The sequence below is a fragment of the Rhinatrema bivittatum genome, chromosome 1 (assembly GCF_901001135.1).
Source record: "Rhinatrema bivittatum chromosome 1, aRhiBiv1.1, whole genome shotgun sequence".
NCBI lineage: Eukaryota > Metazoa > Chordata > Amphibia > Gymnophiona > Rhinatrematidae > Rhinatrema > Rhinatrema bivittatum.
The window spans coordinates 624112520-624126195 of record NC_042615.1 but is presented as its reverse complement, the minus strand read 5'-3'; the positions used below and the strand labels follow the sequence as shown (position 1 = coordinate 624126195).

Below are 13676 nucleotides of genomic sequence, written 5' to 3'. Positions count from 1 at the left end.
TTTCCATCTGGCACAGTGAGGTGTGCACCAGCCCTAGCTTCATCAGGCCACAGGATCTCCCAGAAGCTATTTTTGTACCTAGAAGCAGGAAACACTTTAGGACATGAAGGAGTTTAATACTACCGCACACATTAAAATGAGTTTAACATGTGTATTAGAGAATGCATATGTAATGCTCTGAGTCTGGCTGGCTAAGTTAAAAATAATATGATTATGTTAATTTTTAATGCAGCTGTGTATTTTAAATATTTAGATACCATGGTAATGATCTTATTAATCATTGCCACAGAATGTAAAAAATTGTGTTGCATGTATCTTGGCCATTTCGCCATGGTAAATTTAATTAAACTTCTGGAGAGGTCATTGATGGAGTGTGCCAAAAATCAGTGCATAGCTAACTACGTGGAGAAGGCAGTGTCCTGGGCCCCACTTCCTACCGAGATGACCTACTCAATTAGTTTCCCCCCACCTGGAAGGCAGTCATGCAATACCCTAACTCTAACTCTCTTAGCCTGAAATACACCCAATCCACAACCTATCTCCCCTATCCACCAAGCTCCTCCCTTCAGTACCACCTGCAGGACCAGGAGTCAGTAAGAGAAGAGAGCAGCCTACCTCCAACACGGTTCAATTATTGCAATAGTCTATTAATTGATCTTCCTGCTAAATCTATCCATTAGATTGAGCAGATACAAAATAAAGCTGCTAGGGTTCTATCAGGACCTGGTAATAATGAGCATATTACTTCAATACTGTTCATTCTTCACTGGGTGACCAACTATTGGTACATCGAATTAAAAATGTTGTTGCTGGCCTTTAAAGTCATGTCTCTTGATGGGCCACCTTACTTTTTCGAACTCTTGACATCTTATATGCCCTCTAGACAAATAAGATCATCGCAGGCTCCTTTTGTTACAATTCTGTCCTTCACAAATGCACACTGGGCTTTTTCTTTGTTTTTTTATTGGCTTTGTGGAACACTGTCCTTGCTGATGTCAGGCATTCAAAAGATATTGCTAAGTTTAAATGAAATACCTAGGCTTAGTTATTTAAACAAGTCTTTGGAGTCTAATTAGGTTCCTATATTTCCATTATTTTAATCTAATTGCATGTATTTAACTTGGTATTGTTTCCAGATCTTAGCTAGTAGGGTAAGTTTTATTTTTACATGGTGTATTATTAGGATTATTTAGTACTTTAATTATTATTTGTATTAAACATTTATTTTGTTGCATTTTGTAGTTTGGAATTTTGATAAATACTGTTTTTGTTGTTGCTGTTTCTATTTTGTACGACCCTATGAGATTCTAGTGTAAACATGCAATACATTTTATTGTTCTCTATTTACTACCATATCCTTTGAAATGGTGTTTTTGCTGCCTTGCACTTTGAACTGCCTACTGCCTTACAGGTGGTTAGGAAGGATGAGGGAGTAGATTGGCTGCCTGTAGAGAGGTTGGGCGGGGGTGGGGGGGGTTGTTCTCTTGGCTAAATATCTTTTTATATTGGGCTGGGAGAATAATGATGCTAAAATTACATGAAGAGCTTGTGTTAAAAGGGTTACACACTCTATAATGTGACTCTGTCTGATCAGTTGCACTGTGCATACAATTAGCTTAGGGCCTGATGTTCCTCATGACTTAGCCGGATAAGTTCAGACTTATCCAGTTACGTGGCGGCGTTTTAATATTTGGCTTCATTGAATGGTCGCTCTTTATCTGGTTAACTATTTAGCCAAATAGCTATCCAGCTAAGTGGTGGTTGGGACAGGGGTGTAACAAGAAGGAGCTACTGATTTGGCTAACTTAGACCTAGATTCATCAATAACGCATTGACAACACATGCGTTATGAATAAAGGGGCTGTTTATGGAAATTGGTAAGTTACCGCACAACAGGGTACCATCAAGCTAGGGTGAGAGAACATAGTAGAAATTTCATCTTTGTGAGGCTTTCCTCACTCCAAATGACATCAGATCTTCACCAAGGTGTACTGTGCCATTTGTAAGTCTAACTCTACATGTGAAACTGGCCCTTAAAGCGTAAACCACCACTAACACCTCACCTCAACCTATCAGGTGGCCCTCCTATAGAGATATAAATAGGTGCACACAGTGAGGACCTCCCCAGAGTCTCTCTCTCTCTCTCTCTCTCTCTCTCTCTCTCTCTCTCACACACACACTCACACACACACACACACTTATCACACAGCTTAATGGCAGGGAAAAAGGTGTAGTTATTTCCAATGTTATAACCATGCAATACCTGTTCGCTAAAGCTAATAGCAAGCAAGTATTAAACAGATCCACATGCCAGTCTTCCTACTCTTAAGCAACAGCAGGCCTCATAGCTGTCTGTTCTTGGGCTGGGGGGTTTGTCTAACCTACACAATTCCCTCACTCCTCCATAGTTGTCATACAACTGCTGATACGATGTTAGAGTAGCCTGCAAGTAGAAACCATTTTATTTAATGTGGCACCTAAAAAGGATTTTGTCCAGATTGCCTTTTAGGTGGAGTGAGGACCCAAGTAATTGTCCAAATGTAGTCTTTACATGTTCAGTATGTACTCTGTGTCCCGGACATGTGCAGTTGCACATTTATGCTCCTTAGATATAAAACATACTTAGGGCTTTGTCATTTTAAAGTAGCCCTCTGACTGAAGACTTATGTCATGATAGCATTCGGTGCCAAAACCAGAGAGAAGGGCCATTTTCTGGTCAGAGGTAATATATCTTCACAATGTTACAGGCCAATAGTTTGTAAGAGATGCACTATGACCTTTGCATAGCTAGACAATCAATTAGTCCCCAACAGAGTGAAGACATAGGTACTGTACCTCTAGACAAACATTTCTACACCTAATCCACTGGACTGCATATGGAGGTGAACATTACCTAGTGCCCATCTCACATACATGTTCCTGTACCCAACAGTTAGGTAAAAGTATGCTGTCAGGAGGAGGCAGCTGGTGCCAATACTGAAGCTCCACAGTAAGGAGCTTCCTGTTTAGCTCTCACTGTCTTCCTTGGGAGCATACAACCAGCTTTTCGCTTGTATGCCATAGGCCATATGGTCTTGCCTGCCAGAAAAGTGCCTACTTGGAATAGCCACTGACACTCTAGCATACAAGGTCACGTGCATCCCAAACCTTTGACCTAGAGAACCTTAAGGAAAAAAGCACACAATAAAAACAGACAAGCAGAAAGTGTTCTTTCAAACCTGTGACTACTTTATTACACAACAAATACCAACAGACTGAAAGTAAGTCAACATCTTTGGTAATCACATTCTACAAGGACAAGATTTGCAATTGCACATCACATTGTAATTGAAATGAACAGCACATTGAGTGTATACCTTTGTATATATTGTTAGAAATGGCGACATTACATATGCAGTGTTAGCATCTTATCCTCTTGCACAATCATGATTACAGCAAAAAACGTAGGAAGTGGAAGTGGCACCCCAGTAGCTACAGTACAGCTCTAATTTTAGAGCTATTAGCAGCACAACTATGTGATGTAAACCAAAAGGCCCCCAGATAGTCCGTTGAAAGAGCACACACAAAGGGGGGACAGCCTAAGGGCCAAGGGAGCAGAGTTCAAGTGAAGGCCCTAGACAGTTTGTTGAAAGAGTGCACTCAAAGGGGGGACAGCCTAAGAGCCAAGGCAGCAATGGTTAAGTAGCAGGCAGCAGGACCACGACTGGAGAGCACAGCATAGAGGCCTAGGACCAGGCAAAGAAACTGCTACATGGAGTCAGGAGCCCCTGGAGGAGACACTGCAGCATGGAAGCAGGAACACCAGGAGAAGTCACAGCAGCATGAAGGTAGCAGCCCTAGGAAGAAGACACAGCAGCATGGAAGCAGCAGCAGCATGAGATGAGACACAGCAGCATGGAGGTAGCTGCCGCATGAGATGAAATGAGACACCAGCATGGGGGCAGCAGCAGGATGAGATGAGACAGACATCAGCATCAAGAGCAGGAGATGAGACATGATGAGAAGAGGCAGCAGCTGGATCGTGACTGGAGACCACATCAAGGAGCCTGGAGTATGGGCAGAACATCAAGAAGGGCTTTAGAACTAGGCAGCAGGACAACAGTGGCAGACAGTAGACTATCCCCTTCAGCTCAGCACAGGAACTCCATAGTGAGGACATGTCCAGCAGCCATCTTCTTTCTTGCTGGCACAGGAACTCTGTAGTGAGGATGGGCTCTTCAGTCTTCTTCCATCTAGCCGACACGCTGGGCCCAGCAGTCTTCTTCCATCTAGCCAGCACAGGAACTCTCTCCAGAGACCCAACCAGGCTTGTTCAACAAATCTTGTTTCTAGGCATTATAGAGCAACAGTTGAGAACGTTCATAACTCTATGCCATGCCATGATTTTCCATTTAAGGGTGGCATGTCTTTGGGGGGCCTCCCCCTGGGCCATCTGTTGGGCCTGGGACTGCTATGCGGCGTACAGTTTTGGGATGCTGGGGGAAGGCACTGGTGGAGGCTCCGGCATTCTTTGGAGAATCTGGGTGAGGATACTGGTGAAGTTATTTATAGATATTTCCACAGTGTTGAGCGCTTGTGTATGGGCCTGCGTCTGCGCATTGACAGCCCTTCTGAGGCACACAAACTCTGCCCCTTTGTGGTGGAGGTGGACACCATGGCTCCTTTCCAGCTGGTCCAGTTGCTCATGCATTTAGGCCTTGCTTGGTGCCGGAGTTGGTGCTGGTGCTGTGCTGTTCTGAGCTGGTCATAGGCAGAGTGGAGGTTTGAACCTCCAGAAGTGGCATGAGGGGGCTGGTGGGCTTCTCCATCTTGGTGTGTGCTGCCTCATGCTGGCCATGTGGTGTGCTGGAGCGAAGTTGTGCTGGTTCTGTTGTATGCCACTGCAGGCTGGGTTCCTCCATGAAGCTGGAAAGATTTGGGCTCACATTCAGTGGGCTTGCTGAGCCAAGGACTTTTAGGATCTGGCTGTGTTTAGGAGTCTGCTTCTGCTCCTCCTCCTTCTCTCTTCTGTGTCTGTGTCCATAAGCAAAGTGGCATGGAAAAGTGCTGCTGCACGACTGGTCCCTGGGTCTTCACTGCTGGTCCCTGGGGCTGCATAGCTGGGACCGGGAGAGTCCTGGGAGACACAAGTACCAAAGCTAAGAGATACACACATGAACCGTTTGGCATGAGATGCGCACTTTGCATGTCAATCAATGCAATCGTCTTATGCCAAATGATGTGTACAACTATAGCAGTCTTGCCATTTACAGGTGAGGTGAACCTACCGGCTCCTGCTCACAAGGTGGTCAGCTGCTCAGCCATGCCCACGAATACATCCAGTCCCAGCCGTTAGGCAAGGCACTCCTCCATGGGTGTCCTCACAATTGGACAAGGGGCTCTTCCGCCCGTATGCCCGATGTATCTGTTGCGATTCGCTACCTTGGTCTTTAACTGCGCCTTTATGTCCCGGTACTTGTGGGCCACCTGCTCTCCATTGCATCTCATGCTGCTGTGCCTTGATTGCCTGGGTGATGTTGTGCCAGATCTGGATCTTGGCTGCCCTCGAGGTCTTGGCCACTCGTTGCTGAACAGCATGGCATAATTTTCCAGCACCCTGGTGATGATCATCTCATTGTCCTCCAGGCTTAACTTCACACCCTGATATGAACGAGCCCTGCTGCCTGAAGGGGAACCACTTCCAGAGTGGTGTCCTCCATTTCCTCACTCTCGCTCTCACTTTTCTCTTCGTTCCCTTCCTCCACCCCCCCCCCCGGCACCTTCCCTACTGACTCCCCTCCCTTCTGCCCTCTCTGTCTATCCCTAGCCTGTCATTTTCCTACCACCGGACTCACCTGCGTATTCCTTTCCACTGCCTCCTATTCCTTGCCCCCTCTCTATCTCCTATCTCTGTCCCTTCTCCTACTCTACTCCTCCTTCCCCTAGCACTTCTTCCCTCGTCCTCCCTCCTCTTTTCTTCCCTTCTCTCCTCATACCTCTCCTATCTTTCCCTGCCTCTCACTCTCCATTCTCTCCACTCAACACCTCCAACATTCCTCATCCTCACCACCAACACACCTCTCCACTCCTCCACCTCACTACCATGCCTCACCACCACTCCTCACCACTCCTCCTACACCTCACCACCAAGCCTCACCCAAACACAAAGACAGACAAACAGGACAAACTAACAAAAACTTTCACACCCACAGATCAAGACAATAGACAAAGGGAAAGGGAAACAGATTAGAAACAAGCGACAGGACACCTCACTCAGAGATCGCTCATAACTCCAACCAGCTACCACCAACTCACCTAATCTCCTCTCTCCAAACGCCTGACACACCCTCAAAAAGGCAGCTGCAGGAAGCTGGTATATATAAACTAGAAAAATAATCCGCAATGTACAAATCATTGCACGCAGCATAAAATGATGTGCAACATGCTGATGCAACATACAATGCGATAACATAACGCGCCATGCATAAATTCCCTATGTAATGTGGCAGACAGGAAATTAGCCTAACTATGCCCTTTTTTTTTTATTCCAGGTGCTATTTCTGATATATTTATACCAATTTGATGAATCTAGGCCTAAGTTAGCTGGATAAGTTAGATCTGCTATTAAGCAGGTCTAAAATTAGCCAGATAGACTTATCCGGCTACCTAAAAGTTATCCAAGTATATTCAGTGGCACAGCCACACCACAAAATATCCTGCCTAAGTTAGCTGGATATGTTTATCCAGCTAATTTTCCTAGCCAACTATCTTTTAAATATCTACCTTGTAGTATTTTGGATTTTAAAGCTCAGTGAACTGCACACATTAAAACCAGCAAATAACATATAACATAAGCACTAAAGACCAATAGGTCCTTCGAGTCTGCCCAGCTACAATTATATGCATATTTACCCAAAGTAGATTCAGTTTTCACATGGAGCCCAACCCCCAATCCTTTTGTATCCCCTTTAGGGTTGCAGCTACCGCTCTGTGCCAGTTTCCCCATGCCATCCAAGAAACACAATGCAGTCATATCACTGCTGCCCTGGACTGCAACCATCACTCAATGAAGGCTGTCCAGTGCCCTCATTACCATTCTCTTGCCACCAGGGATTCTCTGTGTTTTTCCCATGCTTTTTTGAAGTCTGCCACTGTCCTTGACATGACTACCTCCTACTACTACTAATTCACCAGCTTCTATTGAAAAGACTTGGCTACCTGTACATTAATACTTTTCAGGTATTTAAAAGTCTGTACCTTATCCCCCTGTCTCGCCTTTCTTCTAATGTATACATGCCAAGTTTCTTAGTCTCATCTCATAGGGCTTACTGTTCAAACCCTGCACGCTTTTGGTTGCACTTCTCTGGCCTGTCTATAGCCTCTCTATATCTTTTCTGCGATGCGGTCTCCAAAACTGAACACCACATGTACTTTGAACCCTTACGGAACTCTTTTAATGGGCCCAGCACTGCCAGAGGCATCAGTTAGGCATCAGCCAAAGGGGCAGTCTAAGAATGCCATCCAGCCTTTAACCATCTTTTCTCTATCTACTGTCACCTACCATTCTGCTTTGGGACTTCTGTTGCCATCTCCTGTAGCTAAGAAGTTGAATGTTGGGGTGCTTTCTGCTTTGCCTTTTCTGGGTGGTTCTCGGTTTGACTTCCATCTGTTGCTTGTACTTTTTCCTCTCTTGTCTACCCTGACATCATTTGATTTTGAGGTCAGCTGTTTTTTTGTTGCTTACTTTACATTTGTTTCATTTTTACATTTATCTGTGTGCTGTTTCAATATATATGCATTTATATATTTCTTTTGTAAAGCACCCTGAGTAAGGTGCTATGGAAAAACTATGATAGTAAAATCTGCAGTATACTAGCACCTAAGAGTAATGGGAGACCTATTTAGTGCATAACTGCGTCTATCTACTGTTTCCTTTACAAGTCATCTTAAAAACGATGTTATGTTGGAAAGGGTTCCATGTTAAACTTGGTCCGTGCATCATTCCAATTCAAAATTGGGCTACATATTATTCACACTTAAATTTGCATTTATGAGTGTGTGTGCAAATGGCCTTTTGCAAATGCCTTGATGGGTATATAGCATTTTCAAGGCATACTGTATTTCTATATAAATCATTTAAAAATAGAAAAAGAATGAATTAAAATCGTACCTTTTTTTAAGGCCCATGTGTATAGGGCAGTGTTACCAAACCTGTTCTGGGAGCTCCCATTGTCAGTTGGGTTTTCAGGATATCCAAAATGAATAGCCATGAAAGTTTTGCATGTACTGGCTCTCCAAATAAGAAAATTTATATTTTGCACGTTCATTGTGGATATCCTGAAAACTCAACTGACTGAGGGGTACTGTAAGTGTGAGAAGTATATTTGTGTGTGTTTGAGTGTGTCTTTTCCTTCTCTTGTTTTTTATAGGTATCAGCTTTAACAGCTTGTTGCATTGTTTTAAAATGTTTTTTGAATGAGATTGAAATAGTTCAAAAGCTTAAAGGTTTCACTCAAAATATTTCTGGCAACAAATAGCTCTCCATCTCATGATGCCCAATAGCTATTTTTTTTAATGCTGCTGCATTAGTACTGTGTTGTTGCATCAGCAATTTTCTTAGAATAGCAGAGTAATGATACCCATCAGTTGTGTGTGTGGAAGTCCAAGAAAGGTTACTCAGATTCTCTTATGGCATCCTTATTGTCTGTCTCTCCCCTTGCATTGGGAAATCACTGAAGTTCCACAGGTTCACTGTGGAAATATCCATACCATCCTAAGGTAATGTACGAGAGTAGATAAAGATCATGTGGCCCATCAAGCAGGCCATCTTATTGCTGTTAATTATCCCTTAGCACTTTAAATGATTATTTTGGTGCACAAACTCTTACATTAGAATTCATTCTAGAATGATTTAGAGCTCTTCTAGAGCACCATGGCTCAAATTCTGATGTCTGACTTTAACCTCAGTGGGTCCTGATTGAGTTTCTGTTTAAATGACAGCAACTCAGTAAAATTAAGACAAATTAGGAAAGCCCTTTTTGATTAGTAGCAGCTAAAATTAAATTATAATGAAATATATCAATTATCCATAAGTCACTCTCTCCTTTTTCCCCTTATAGAGGCAGAAGGAATTAATTCTCCTCGTCCTACCCACTTCAGTCTCAATAGGCTGTAATTCCAGGAATTATGTTCAAATGGTTCGAATAACATTTTTCTTTTTCTTTATGATTAAAAATATCTCTCTCTCTCATCAAATGGTCTCTCTCGTCTTTAAAAGAAAAAAGCAAAAGGGATCCACACACAGGTTATATGGTATTGGTTGAAGAAAAATTGTCCCAAATTTCCACCTGACTGACTCCTGTGCTACTACCCTGCTGATGATTTGTAAATAAAATGCCAGCAGTACTGGGAGTGTTAAATGTACATTTTTATGGGATTTTAAATTGCCCATTCCAGACCATTTTGAGGATCTTCTTGCTTTTGTTTCACAGTCAAAGGGTGGCTACTCAAAGAGCTTAAAAAATGTAATTCCTCTTTTAGAAAAAGAAAATTGGAACATAAGCCAAAGATGGTACCTGATCATCCTTTTCAATAAGTGAAAGCATAAATACTCAAGGAGCATAGGAACTGGAATGATATGTGAATTATTAGTAATGTGTTAAGTATGTGTAGGGAGACCCAAAATTGACCCTCTTTTGGGGTTTTAGTTGCACAAGATGTTTGGCTGGAGGATACCATTATCATGTTTGACATTTTTGGGAAAATGTTTAATATGTTTGCTATTGCAGTACTGGCAAATGATCATTGGATGACATTTTTAGAGGTGTGAGAATTGCAGTATAATGTGATTTTGAGGAAAATGGCACATGTTTCCTTAAATGGGTGGATTTCCTGTTTGGTTGACCAAGGTTTAGTGGGAAGTGCAAAAGTGGGAAGTATTTGGCAGGTTTGCACTTTTTTGATCCTGCCCTTTCCCATATGGAGCACGAGATAGGGAACACTAGGGATGTGACCGTCTGGAGTAGCCAGCCAGGAGGAGTGGGGCCCTGCAGGGGCTCTTTCCCTCTAGAGGAGAGGCTCGAGGCCATGAAGGTGAGAGGGTTTTTCCTCCTGAGGAAGTTAAGTGATGAGAAGTAGAGGCTGATCCTTTCCCCTGTGGGAAATGATGACAGAAGAGAAGAAGCCTAGGGGTGAGTCCGAAATGAAGAATGCCCCAAGTGGTCCATGGCATGTGGAATGCGGGGGGCAACCCATCTGTTGTTCGAGTGGTCAAGGATGGAATAGGCCAAGGTTATACAAGGAGTGCTAGCTATAGAAGTTGCACTGTCCCTTTTGATAGGGTATACCTGTGAAGAATCCAAGGATGTGAATCTCCTGCAGGGCTAGATTTATAGGGAATTATATGTTCCAAAGAGATATCATTGTGGGAAGAGGAGCTCCCTTGTAAAGGAAAGGAGGCTACCCATAAGCCTCATAATTGTAGCTATGATTTATAAAAGGTGATTCTGACTGTGTGATTACCATGAATTCTGGTGTATTCTGTATTGAACATTCTACCCTTTAACAATCCTTGTAAATAGTTGCTGGCTGGTTCATCCCCAGATAAATTTAATGGCTTGAGTTTGGAGCATGGTGTCTATTAACCTTATTTAGCCACCATAATGAGAATCAAGGGGTCAGAATTCATGGAGGGGAATGACAGAGAAAAGAGTGGTTAACTGATACCCCAGTTTTCTCTATACAGGTCCACCACCATCTGCATGACCTAAGCTAAAAACCCACCTAACAAATTTGGAAAGGAGGACCCTTATCCAATAGGGAAACCATATCCATTTTATTATCTCAGTCATATCCTGGGGAATCTGTAGAAGAATGGAATATATTAAGTGCATGCATAGCCCTCTACAAAGACAGATTATATACATGAAGATACAAATTTATCTTTGATAAAGTAGTGCGGAGTTCTAGTAGCTATGTTGGTCCTCTTGCAAACTGGATTCTTTGCCAGTGTAATTATGGGACCAACATAAAAATTATCCCAAAATGATGTACATGAGCTTGTGAGACTACGTAGGCCCCTCCTTTGATACAATTATTTTTTTTCCATTTGAAGCCTGTTTTCGTACAGTACTTGAAGAGGTCAGTCATCAGTACTATTTTCTAGCAGTAAGTGTACAAAGCCACCTTTTAGTTCTCATTTACAAAAGCTGACCATGCTATCAGTTATATTGATACAGTCTGACTGAGCTATCCAAAGCATCTCAAACTGTAGAATCAACTGGATTCTCTCTAGGCCTTGTTGCATGGTGCCATGAGTCTGGGTTTGTAAGATTATCTCTTGTGGGGAAACAGTCATTCAGCTGACAACTAGTATTGCTTAGGTTTAGAATGCTTTTGTGACGCCTATGTAAGAATGGAATTTTTTTTATATTTGATTATTTTCTTTCTTTTCCATTTGTTTTCCTAGATCTCGATCTCGTTGTAATACCAGCAGTGGAAGTGAATCTGAAAACTCTAACAGGGAACATCGGAAGAAGAGAAACAGGTGAAGACAAAGCAGTAGTTTACAGGACACGGTTAGCGCACAATAGAAGTGCAATGGTTCAACAATAGCTTTTATTTTTTTTTTTCCAATTATTCTGTTTGCTAGATCTTATAACCCAATGGATGAAACAAGAGCCACTAGCATTCCAGCTAGTACATGTGAAATACAGGCACTGACCCATGATCACATAATTCCTACGTGTAGCACATCCACATGTCTTGTGTATTAATTAGGGAATTATCTACCTGTGTTGAATAATGTGTTCTTTAATAAATTTATTGATCACCAGATATATTCCATGTGTGTGAACCCCTCACTTAAGTAATTGTATCCAATGGAACAGGCATCATCTGGGTAATTGGTGACTGGGGAAGATTAAAAGGACAGAACAAAAGCTGGTACCCTACCCATCTCAATGATATTTTTATTCTAAAATATCATGGTCAGCTTTTACACTTCGTTGAGGGTGTTCTATTGTTTTGTTGTTTTTCTTCCAAACAAGATTTGTGTTCTCACTGCTGTTTCTTTATATGCGTAGAATGCTTCTCTGCCATTAGGCACCCTAGTGGAACTAATTGGCAAGAAACTAACACTTTTTTCCCATTATACAAGGACAATACTTTGTGTGGATCTTAACAATTAACACCTCAAAATGGGAGAGGAAAGAAAAGAGTGTTAACAAGCTCTTAGATGCAACCTGCAAAGCTTTTATTGGAACAAAAGAAAATGTCAGTGTCCTAGCAGGGAGGGTCTCCAGGCAGAATACAAGTCCCATTGTTAGATTCTTCTGCAACTACAATAGATTTCCTTGAGAAACCTTTCCCTGCATCACCCCATCAGGTATGCTTACAGAGCTCCAGATCAGTCTTAAGATCTCATATGTGAGGGTCTTTTTTCTTTCCCCCTTTCGTCTATTTCAAGTATTTATCAACAATGGCGGTGGCTGCTCTAGGGCAGGATATCATCCACGATGAAAAACGTGCTCTTGTCTGAGACTTTCATTTAACAGGCGTAGACAGTGCTGGCTATAGATCCAGCTGCTCTAATTGGCTCATTAATTCTGCAGTGGATTATGTCTTGGCCTTAAGAGACTTTCTCTGCTTATCTCTTTTCTTAAAATGACTCTCTTCTCATCCGTGTATTGCTCTGATCTGCCTACGTAGATGTTCTGTGATAATTCATAGGATACTGTGCCAGAGCAGTTGTGTATAAAGTGGTTTTCTCAGTTCCATTGGCTATTATGGTGGTGCAAATGTGTGGTTTCTCTTAGTAGTGACCTATTATACTATTAGAATGGAACAAAATGTGGAGCTGACAACAATACACTTTATTTTTCTGAATTGGTTTTCATGCACTGAAACAATTATAGCATGTGAGAAGATATGAAGTCAGAAATATATTTTCAAAATACATTTTTATGATATAATTGAGAGAAATCTATTGTGGTTTATCAGGAATCTGTGCATCATAATCCTTCAGTTCATGGTCAACACAACATAGAGCTCTCACCTGTGGCATGGCAGCCTTAATACAGTACTTTTGGTATCACTGAAAATTGAACAAATAACCAAATTTTAATCTTTTTAAGCTAATTTTTCCTTTTAAAAGCAATATTCCTGAAGATTCATTTGGTATCAGAACATTTGTTAAGTGCAATAACCTGTTCTAGAATGCACATTAAATAAGGTAACCATGTAGCGCCATGTCAAGGAGAGCAAACTGAGTCAGACTGGTTTTATTCCATTGCCCTGCACGGAGATGTAGTTCTGATTTACCTACAGAATTTCATAAGAAAAGTAGCACTACATCTCCATGTATGCAGGGAGGCAAAACCAAGACTGGCTCTGCCTGTCCCCTTTGATCTGATGTTCTATAGTAACCCCCTCATGTTATATTTATTTTTTTATTTAAATATTCTGTTCTGCAACTTCCAATAGGATTGTTCAGTGTGGGTTACAAATGCCGTTCATAATCACATCAAGACACATAACAGATGATACAGACATGAAAAAGCAGCAACAAGCACAATTGCTAACTTGTAGAAAAATCTAAAAATGTTTACATAATTAAAATATATAAAATCTAGCCATATGCTTGTATAAAAAGAATATCCTTTAACTGTTTCCTGAAATCAAATAATCAACCTCTCACC

General features: G+C 41.9%; 1 protein-coding gene across 6 annotated transcripts in view; it reads left to right on the top strand.

Moving 5' to 3' along the window:
- Positions 1-13676, top strand: part of EPB41L4A (erythrocyte membrane protein band 4.1 like 4A) — a 726290-nt gene that overhangs the window by 629305 nt on the left and 83309 nt on the right. For all 6 annotated transcript variants that reach the window (XM_029571795.1, XM_029571770.1, XM_029571789.1 and 3 more), the window contains one exon: positions 11447-11524. In XM_029571795.1, coding sequence (XP_029427655.1) covers positions 11447-11524 — 78 coding nt within the window. The remainder of the gene's footprint in view (positions 1-11446; positions 11525-13676) is intronic.